This window comes from Python bivittatus, unplaced genomic scaffold (genome assembly GCF_059951505.1).
Source record: "Python bivittatus isolate LINGU-HERP-01145 unplaced genomic scaffold, Pbiv_v1 ctg000210_np1212, whole genome shotgun sequence".
Lineage (NCBI taxonomy): Eukaryota > Metazoa > Chordata > Lepidosauria > Squamata > Pythonidae > Python > Python bivittatus.
Genome location: NW_028277053.1, coordinates 7,207,305 through 7,218,378, shown reverse-complemented (window position 1 = coordinate 7,218,378; position 11,074 = coordinate 7,207,305). Strand labels below are relative to the sequence as shown.

Sequence of the window (11,074 nt, the reverse complement as noted above, 5' to 3'; positions counted from 1 at the left end):
TTATAGACGAGAAATAATAGGCAAACACAAAGCTTATTGTAAGATGCTAGAATTTGTCAAGGGGAAAGTAAAATAAAATTAAGAGAAGAACTGGTAGCAGAGGAATATATTTGTCAATGTAGTTCTTATTTACAGTTTATTAGAAATATTTAAAGTAGACAAAAGTTTATGATTTTGAACACTGAAAGACTGAGTTTGAAATGGAATTATGTACAAATGATGAACATGTAATTGCTAAAATATATTAACTTCTATTGAAATTTGAAACGGAAGAAGAACAAGTGAAAGAATGTATGATAAAGTGGGCTAAAAATTTTGGTTATAATATACAGATGGAACAATGGGAAATATGTGGTGGAAAGGACTGGAATTTATACTATGTTATAATCTTAAAGAGAAGTTTTATAAAATGATGTACTGTTGGTACATGTTCCCAGAGAAATTGTCTAAAATGTATAAAGGCACTTCAAATTCATGTTGGAAATGTGAACAACAAGAAGGGATATTTTATCAAGCTTGGCAGATGTATAAAAAGCTAGAAAATTTTAGACTCAAATACATACAGGTAGTCCTCGATTAACAGTGGTTTGAAGTTACAACTGTCTCAGAAAGGGTGTTTTACAGCCCGTCAAGCACTTCCGGCCACGGTAAAATGTCACGCCCCCCCCCCATAGTCATTTGGCTGCATTTCAGGCACTTGGCAACCATCTCACATTTACGACCGGTTGCCAAGTGCCCTGCAATCATGTGATCACCATTTGCAATCTTCTCTGCCAGCTTCCCCAGAAAGTCAGTGGGTTTGCAAGTGAAGGGGACAGAGGGGAGCTGAAATCCTTCCGCAGGCTGCAGGAACATTTGAGAGCAAAAGGGCTGCCTGCTGGGAGGATTTCAGTTCCGTGCAGAGCTGAAACCATCTGGCAGGCAGCCCTTTCGCTCTCAGAGTTGCCTGCTGAGAGGATTTCAGCTCCGCAAGGAGCTCTTTCACTCCGTCTGCTTAACAACCCGGGAGATCACTTAACAACCACAACCATTGAGTGAAGCAGTCATGTGGGTGTCTCACTTAATGACCACTTCACTCAACGATTGAGATTCTGGTCCCAATTGTGGCTGTTAAGCAAGGACTACTTGTACACTGATTCAGAGGATTTTAAAGATTAATATACAATTGAGACCAGAGGTCTTTCTTTTGGGACTGATGGACAAACAGTTGGAAAAAAAGTCATGGAACTTCGTTTATGTATATGATAACTGCAGCAAGATTATTGTATGCACAAAGATGGAACAATTCAGCACTACTCACAATGGAGGAATGGTTGGTGAAGATGATGGAACTTACTGAGATGACCAAGTTGATGTCTTTGATTAGAGAAAAGACAGTATGTTTATTGATGACTGGAAACTCCTTATGGACTTTTTGAAGAAAACAAAAAAAATGAACTTATGATTTATGGTTTTGATGATTAGATAGGATAGATTATAGAAAAAAAGAGAAACATGTTGTAACTTTAAAGAAAAAGATGAATTTATAATTGAACTTAAAACTGTTGTAAAGAACATCGGAAGCCACTTCTTTGCATCTTTGTATCTTTTTTCTTTTCTTTTTCTATTTTTCTTTTACTTTTTTTCCTTTCTTGCACTTTTAGCTTTCTCTTTGCTTTCTTTCTTTTTCTTTTTCTTCCTTACTTTATATTAGTTGGTATTAGTTTTTATCTTCCTTTTTAAAACTTTCAATAAAATTATAACAATAGAGAGTCTTGGCACAGGAAAATATATATAAATGTATTAAACAAATATATAATACAATTTGAAAATGTTTTTAGCATTATTTTGCAATATTGAGAAATACACATAGTAAAAAAGAGTTTGTGCAAAGTTAGAAACATTCTGTGCCTTGTAGTGTTTTTTTGTTGTTGTTGTTGCCAATATTAATAAATAAGGTACCAGAATGACTCTTTTATCTCAGTGAATCATAAACACTGTTAATTATTTTAAACAGCTAACAACACATTCATTTTAATCTAGAATTCAGATTTCAACAGCTGAGTTACTAGAACTTTCTAGCAAACTAATTTTATTTATTTATTTTGTTTACTATATCCAAATTAGTCACTTGAATTATTTAAAATCAAGCACAGTCTGATCCAGATTCTGGTAGACAGCACCTGATTCAGAGATTAGGGAATTGAGGCATTGTGTAAACATAACAAAGTGGTTTAAGCACAATTTGGTTTACAGAAGGTTGTTAAAGTGGTTTCATAAGATGGTTGTTGCAATATAGAACAAAACTGCACCCTGCCACATGTCCTCCAGTTCAATAAGATTAAAGACTTAGAACTAGATTTAAAGATTAGTGTCAGTTAAAATAGATATGGTGTCTCTCTGATTTAATACTCAGTTCTGTTTTTCAGACCGAGCAGGAAGAACCTACATTTCTCACAGTCTGCAAATAGTGTGGATTTCATTTGCACTTTTCTAACAGCATGAAAATAATAAGAAAAAAATTATTTTTGGGAATGGCATTTATATTTGGTAGCATCCATATTGAGAGTGTCTTGAACTCCACACTGGTGCTGGACATGGCCAAAATTCTGTTGGATAATTATTGTTTTCCAGAAAATCTGGTGGGAATGCAAGAAGCCATTGAACAAGCCATCAAGAGTGGTGAGACCTTGGATATCTCAGATCCTAAAATCTTGGCAACAGTTCTGACAGCTGGAGTTCAAGGAACTTTGAATGATCCACGGCTGGTGGTATCTTATGAACCTTTAGCTCCTGCAGTCCCTGAGCAAGAAACTGAGGCTTCTCTATCATTAGAAGAGCTTTTAGATGTTGCCAAACATACAGTGAAGTCTGAAGTGCTGGATGACAACGTGGGCTACTTAAGAACAGACTACATCATTGGTGAGAACATTGTGCAGCAAATTGGTGCTTTCCTGGTAGAAAACATGTGGAAGCCCTTGATGGAGACATCCGCTCTGGTATTAGATCTGCGTTACGCCACTGGAGGGAAGATCTCAGGCATTCCATTCATTATCTCCTACTTGTACAATGCGGACAAGGTGCTGCATGTGGACACTGTATACAACCGGCCTTCTAATAGTACTGTGGAAATCTGGACCTTTCCAAAAGTGCTGGGTATAAGATATAGTAAGAACAAGGATGTAGTTTTGCTAACAAGTAAGCACACCTCTGGGGTGGCTGAAGATGTGGCTTATATCCTCAAGCAAATGCACAGGGCCATAATAGTGGGAGAAAGAACAGCAGGTGGCTCCTTGGACATCCAGAAATTACAGATTGGTGCTTCCCAGTTCTACATGACCGTTCCTGTATCATGTTCTATGAGCCCCTTAAGCAGCAGTGGGCAAAGCTGGGAACTTAATGGGGTGATACCAAGTGTAGCCATTTCAGCAGAGCAAGCTCTGGATGATGCCCTGGCCATTATTTCACTTCGCAAAGCTGTTCCTGATACTATCAGTCACTTGATGCACATCTTGCAGAACAATTATTCAATAGTGGAGCAGGTACCAGCCCTGCTTCAACAACTCTCTGCATTTGATTATTCCACCATCCTGTCAGAAAAGGATCTGGCTTTCAAACTCAATACTGAATTACAAAGCATATCCAAAGACCCACGTCTTTTCTTGTGGACTACCACAACCAGTGAGGCTATGGTTACAACAGCTGAAGAGCCGATTGACATGACTACTGATCTACCTGATGGTGAACAACTCAAACAAATCCTGGCTGCTGTGTTTAAAGTGTCAATACTATCAGAAAATGTGGGTTACCTGCGCTTTGATCAGTTTGCTGATGCTGGAGTGCTGATCAAGCTAGGGCCCTACATTATAAATCAAGTCTGGGAACCTTTGCAGACAACTGATTATTTGATCATTGACTTGCGCTACAACCATGGTGGACCATTTTCAGATGCTGTACCAATCTTATTATCTTACTTCCAAGATCCCTCTGCTGGTCCTGTGCATTTCTTTACCAGCTATAACAGACTTACAAACCAGACTCAAGTTTACAACAGTAGAATTGAACTACTGGGCAAGCCCTATGGGACACAACGTGGCATCTATCTACTCACCAGCCATCAAACTGCTACAACAGCTGAGGAGTTTGCCTACCTGATGCAATCCCTTGGCCGTGCTACCCTGATTGGTGAAATTACTGCAGGCAGCTTGTCCCACACACACCCCTTCTGCATACTCAAGTTAAGAGAAGAGGAAGACTGTGGCCTCTTTATCAATGTGCCAGTCATCACCTTCATTGATAACCATGGGGAATATTGGCTTGGTGGAGAAGTGGTGCCTGATGCCATTGTACTAGCTGATGAGGCTCTGGAGAAAGCACGAGAGGTGTTGGAATTCCATAGAGATATGGGAGCACTTATTGAGGAACTTGGCCTGTTGCTTGAAGCACATTATGCCGTACCAGAAATGGCCAGATGGGCAAGAGGCATATTAAATTCCAAGTTGACTCAAGGAGGTTATCGCACAGCAGTGGACTTTGAAATGCTTGCCTTACAGTTGACCACTGACCTTCAAGAAGTTTCTGGGGATCACCAGTTACATGTATTTCACAACCATGTAGAATCATCCTTACAGGAACAGCTTCCCAACAAGACTCTGACCCCTGAGGAGATGCGCTATATAATTGAGGAGCTATTCAAGGTAGACATTTTGCCTGGCAATGTAGGATATTTACGATTTGACTTGATGGCTGAAGCAGAGACGGTGAAGGCCATTGGACCACAATTATTGCATATTTGGGACAAGCTTGTGACAACAGATGCTATGATTATTGACATGCGCTATAACACAGGCAGTTATTCCACTGCAGTGCCCATATTTTGTTCCTATTTCTTTGACAGTGAGCCCCAGAAGCACCTTTACACACTCTTTGACCGTAGCACCTCTCAAAGTACTGAGGTGTGGACTTTACCACATGTATCTGGCAAACAATATGGCTCAGCCAAGGATATTTATATCTTAATAAGCCACTTGAGTGGATCAGCAACTGAAGCCTTTGCTCGCTCTCTGAAGGATCTTCGTCGTGCCACAGTAATTGGGGAGCCCACTTTGGGGGGCTCACTCTCTGCAAATATTTACCATTTGGGCAGCAGCCCATTATATGCTTCCATCCCCAGCCAGGTTGTGCTCAGTCCAGTCACTGGCAAAGTGTGGAGTCTCTCTGGAGTACAGCCACATGTTACCAGCCAGGCTTCGGAAGCCATGACTTCAGTCCTGAACATCATTGCTTTGCGCACCAAGATACCCAGTGTTTTGCAGACAGTGGGCAAACTGGTGGCTGACAACTATGCTTTTGCTGATATTGGGGCTACAGTGGCAGACAAACTTTCTGATGATGCCAAAAAAGACACTTACATGAAGATCAATTGTGAAACGGTACTTGCTGAAAAAATTGCAGCTGACCTAAAAGCTCTTTCTGGAGATAAGCACTTAAAAATAATCCATATTCCTGAACACCCAAGTAATCATATCCCAGAGATCATGCCCGTGCAGGTAAGTGCCTATTAGCTTGCTTCATTAGCCACAGACATAAAATCTATGTGAATAAAGATAGCTCACATTTACTATGGATGGAATAAATCCCTTTGAATTTGCCCTAAGAACTGGATTTGTTCAAGTAAAATGCCCCTAAGTAACTCCTTAGTTAATATTATTTAGTTTACTGTGTTTTATTCCATTATCTTATTATTACTTTCCCTATGTAGCTTTGATTTCTTGGTTTTGTGTCATTAATTTTTTTAGCAAAATGAAAACTAGTACAGGCCTTTTGGAAGCTACAGTAAATAGTGATTTATAGATTTTACTAATTGATTTTACTAATAATTGTTATTTAGCTCCATCAATTTTAGTCTCACTTTTACTATAGTTATAATGTCTACAATAATGTATTGTTTTCTAATTTTACTTACACTTATCCACTTATAATCTTGAGTTTATGGATGTAATCCTTTAGATATATCATGAGTAAGCATACTCTGTAATTTTATCCCAGTAGAATAACATAGTAAATGTTATCAATATTTTATCTCACAGTTTAAATCTTATTTTTTGAGATGTAACTTTACTCGTGTAATGCTGGAATTTAACTGAACTAAATAAATTGAAATCAAAGTGATTACATGTGCACAGTTTAACAGGTTTGTATTACATTCAGATTTTATTTTTAATCAAGCAGTATTACTTTAAAAATAAAATGCTTAGTGTAAATGAAATATTTTAAAGTTATAAAATGATTTTAACATAGACTTGTCACAGGAGGCCCAGTATGACTAGTTCCTGATGACCATTTCATATGAATGCAAATTAGAAAGGGCATTAAGTAGATTAACTTTAGTGCGTGTGATTTTCATGTATTTATTTTAGCTGCAAGCATTTTATTCTTGTAATAGTGCTATTATGTAGGCTGAGGAATGTTGACTGATTTGAATGAGGATTTCAATCCAGATCACCTCAGCTCTCTAACTGCAAGATACAATATTTTAATGACACCACTGATTATGTTGTGTAAGGTGGACTCCTGTATTTGCCATATTCCTCTTGAAAATTAATTACTTATTTTTTAAAAAATTTCAGATCCTTTCCCCAGAAATGTTAGAAGACCGCATTAAGATTTCTTTCCAAACCAAAGTGTTTGAGAATAATGTTGGTTACCTCAGATTCGATACGTTTGGAGACAATGAGCTTTTGCCTCAAATCTCTGAGTTGCTGGTGGAGCATGTCTGGAAGAAGATTGTTCACACGAATGCATTAATCATTGACATGAGGTAAATAATCAACCATAAATAGAATTCTCAGGAGCTGGATAAAAGCAATGAAGATAAATCTTTCAAAATATATTCTTTGCACTAAAAGTTTTTCTCAAATTTAATTTTCGGACCCAACATAATTACAGAGTATCTTGAGAGGCCATAGTTGGCCATGGGCTATGTGTTCCTTCCAGGAGGAAACATATTTATCTACCCTTCACAATAAATACGAGGTTGGGTGGTGGGGTAGAGATCATAATCCCAATATACCCAAACTTTGACCTTTTGGTGTGTATTCAAAAATATGTATGATCGGGGACACAGAACCTCAAATCTCCTTGATGTGAAATATATCAGCAGGAAGATGTAGCAGTGTGTACCTCAATGCAGTTATAACCCTTCACAGAAGCACAAACCCAGCACAATCAGTGTATGTGATGTTGTAGCAGGCTTCACACATTCAGCCAAACTCCCCTCTAGAAAGCCTTTTTATCAACATAGGTTGAATGGCAGGAGGCACATTTTATGCCTTTTTCTCTGGATATGTGAAAAGTGCTATAGTCTTAGTTTGTATTGTTCAATCCACTTTTACTACACTTTAAAATGTGTTGGTACTTCCACATAAGGACACTGCAGCATTTCAAAACTACCAGGGACCTTCTGGGCTCCCACAACATCAGCTGGCTTTGAAATCTGTCAATTTATTTCTTCCACAGCAATATTTGAAATAATAAAGCGAATTACTTTTTTATTAAGTCCTGTGGTTTTGTAGAGCTTGTGGGTAATCCATTTTTCAATGTGCAGGTAACTCTTGCCTTGCCCTGCATCCCAGGACTTCAAATCTTTCTATGGTAACTGTGGCTTGATGACTTTTTAATGTATATAAGCAGACAAATATCAACAATCAAACAAGAAGTAAGAACTTGTATGGGGAAGAGCAATGCAAACAACTAACTTAATTTCTCTTTTACATCAAGTTGGGCTATCAAATCTGGGCTACAAAAATTCATGTGACTATCATACGGAAGCAAAGAGTTAGAATTTTCTGTCTTGTGGCCCTAACATGGGGTGGGGGGTTGTTATGGCTGCTACTCGGGGCAGGTAAGACATTTTTGCTCTTTGTTCTGAGCATTTCAATGTACAATTGTGGATCATTTTCAAACTGCTTTGGGGGAATTGGGGACTAGAAGCTGAGGTAGTGTAGAAGTGCCTAATGTCTGCCTTCTTCATCAGTGCATACTTCCCAATGTCTTCCTTCCATGCCTAAACAGGTACAACACAGGAGGCCCTGTATCCTCTGTTGCAACTCTGTGCTCTTACTTCTTTGATGGAGGACATCCAGTTCTACTGGACAAAGTCTATTATAGGCCAAACAATACTACCAGTGACCTTTGGACTCTTTCCCAGCTTTTAGGTAATAACAATTACATCTGACATTGTGAGTGTCAGTATTTCTTTCTGCTTACATTGTGGCTAAAGACAGCATATTAACATTGAATGTTAAACTCTTCCAAACGTTGGTCACACGGACAATCTTGGGTGCCCCAAGAATAGCACATATAACACCTTTACTGCACAAGCTGCATTGGGCCCCAGTCTGCTTCCAGGTCCAATTCAAGGTGTTGGTTATTACCTTTAGAGCCCTACATGGCATGGGTTCAGGTTACTTGAGGAACCATCTCACACCCATCATGTCAACCCGTCCTACCCAGTCAGGGAGAGGGGGCATGTTGCGGACCCCGTCAGCAAGAGAATGTCGGCTGGGAGGGCCCAGGAGAAGAGCCTTCTCTGCTGTTGCCCCACCTTTGGGATATTCTCCTTCCAGAGATGCAGCAGGCCCCTACCCTCCCAGCCTTCCAGAATGGATTAAAGATCTGGCTCTGCCAGCTCATGTGGGGTGATAACAAACTTACCCAATCCTGGGTGTGGCTGGCACCTTGATGATGCTCCCTGAATGACTGCCAATTTTATATCTATTCTTGGATTTATTTATTTATTTTCTAATTATTAAGAGTATTATATATTGTAATTTTAATTGATTTTAACTGTTTTGTAAACCACCCAGATGGACGGTGACAAATTTGATAGATAGATAGATAGATAGATAGATAGATAGATAGATAGATAGACAGACAGACAGACAGACAGACAGACAGACAGACAGACAGACAGACAGACAGACATAGGTCATGGACTGGTATAAACACAGGGCAAAATCATTGATGGGCATAGAGACCCAAAGCCAGATTAGTAATTTCTGATGGCTGTAGGACCCTGGCTGTTGGGGGTACAGCTTTAGGAGCATCAGGTCTTTGTACCTTTTATCCTACTGAACACTGATTGGAAGATTAATATTTTATTTTATTGATATTTTAGAACAGGGTACTTTTCCTTCTCCTTTTCTTCTCATAACAGGACAGAAAAATCAGAGATGCAAGCTTTTTTGTGTATCAGCTAATGAACTGGAGGTTTTTCACAAAGTATAACTCAAAATTTGCCATATACCGGCTCCAGATCTGATTTGCTTGAAGTTGGTTGCTTTCTTATCACATTCAGGTCTGGAGTGTTAGGATGGTCTGATTCATCCTCCAATGAAGACTCCTTCAGTAAAGGAGTGATTACATTTGTCTGCAATGTGGTAGGTGGTAGTCCATAAACCTCTGGAATCAGGAATTGAATTTTCTGGAGCACAACGTCATTGCCTTCTTCAGCATGGCGAGCAAACCTCCCCATGCAAGGACTCGCTCACCTGTTTTTGAATTAATCCAGTCAGTTCCTCTCAGCTGGCAAAAATAAGCCAGAGTGAACAAGAGCAAAGGAAGCATGTACAGGGTGGAGAACTACAGAAAGGCTGCCAGATCTGGGCTGCAAAAATCTAGACAACCATTAGATGGCAGCAAAGAATTCAGATTTTTGGTACCTCTTTGCTTTCATCTAATGGACATTTGATTTTTTTGCAGTCTAGATCTGGTAACCTTAACTACAAATGGCTTAGCTATAGTCATAGCTAAGGACATAGAACTTGAAAACGATCTCATACAACTGGATCACATGGGGCATAGAATAATTCAACAGATATGTACAAAAAGTACATTCAGGTCAGCACATTGTCAAATAATGATTAAGGCAGCAATCATATATGCATACTTATTTAGCTCCATTTAATTCACGCGCACTTATTTTTGAGTAAACATGTATAGAATCACATTGCCAGTATCATAGGTGAATTAATTCCACGCTTGCTGAGAACAGTGCTTTCACTACCTAAAGGCCATCTCTCCATTACAGGTTTGTTATATCACGGCTGTAACACACGCTTAAGTGCCAGACTTGTAACTCAGCAGGCAGGGGCATCTCACAGTGTTCTTTTAATATTTATTTATTACTTTACATTTGAATAAACACAATATATTTATTACTCTCTATACAGTAAATGCATAACATGAATTATATTATTTATTCTCATTCTACAAACTCATGAAGGGATATTATTTTTAATGTGGGCTCTGACCATCCTTTATCTCATTTGCCCATTTTATGGCTGCCAGGTGAGAGCAACTGTAATGATTTGCTGCATCTTCTCTTCTCTCTTGAAGGTCAGAGATATGGCTCCAATAAGAGCTTGGTCATTCTCACCAGCTCTGTGACTTCTGGGACTGCTGAACAATTTGTTTACATCATGAAGAGACTGGGCAGAGCCTTGATCCTTGGACAAAGGACCAGTGGGGGTTGCCACCCACCTCAGACATTTCATGTGGATGGGACAGACCTCTATATCACCATCCCAACTTCTAGATCCATCATTTCTGTTGAGGACACTTGGGAAGGTGTCGGTGTGAGTCCTCACATGGTAGTTCCCATTGAGAGAACACTCATCAAAGCAAAAGAGATCCTTATTGCCCATCTCCATAGTCTGAGTTAAATTAGAAGGTAAAAACAAAAGATTGCATGAAGGTAAAAGGCAAGAAAGGGGAATTGGCATCCAATTCCCTTTCCTTGAAACTGCATTTTGGCCTTGCAAATTCATTCCAGACATCAACATATCCTCATTCTAGGTCTTCTATAATAGTTAAAATATAGAAGGTGAAAGAGAAAGGAAGAAATACTAATCCATCCCTCTAATTCCAGACTGTCTTTCAGAGTATAACTTGAAATCCCAAACACTAGAATGAATTGTAGAAATAGGGTCAGCTTAGGCCAAAAACCACAAACATTGCTTCTGGGATTGTTAGCCATACATGCTGTGGCAAGTGGAATCAAGCAGGGCTAACCGAGCACCATTCAACAACATTC

The 11,074-nt window shown here is 39.1% G+C and overlaps 1 protein-coding gene across 1 annotated transcript; it reads left to right on the top strand.

Moving 5' to 3' along the window:
- The first annotated feature begins 2,480 nt into the window (after nt 1–2,480).
- RBP3 (retinol binding protein 3) lies at nt 2,481–10,703 on the top strand. Its single transcript, XM_007437054.2, has 4 exons — nt 2,481–5,528; nt 6,609–6,799; nt 8,053–8,195; nt 10,378–10,703. Exons 1-4 carry the CDS (start codon nt 2,481–2,483, stop codon nt 10,701–10,703), a joined length of 3,708 nt encoding a protein of 1,235 aa, XP_007437116.2.
- Nucleotides 10,704–11,074: the final 371 nt, after the last annotated feature.

Coding starts and splice junctions, on each gene's coding strand:
- RBP3 (XM_007437054.2), top strand. CDS start 2,481: ATGAAAATAATAAGAAAAAAATTATTTTTGGGAATGGCATTTATATTT. Junction 5,529..6,608: donor CAGAGATCATGCCCGTGCAG/GTAAGTGCCTAT, acceptor AAAAAATTTCAG/ATCCTTTCCCCAGAAATGTT. Junction 6,800..8,052: donor GCATTAATCATTGACATGAG/GTAAATAATCAA, acceptor ATGCCTAAACAG/GTACAACACAGGAGGCCCTG.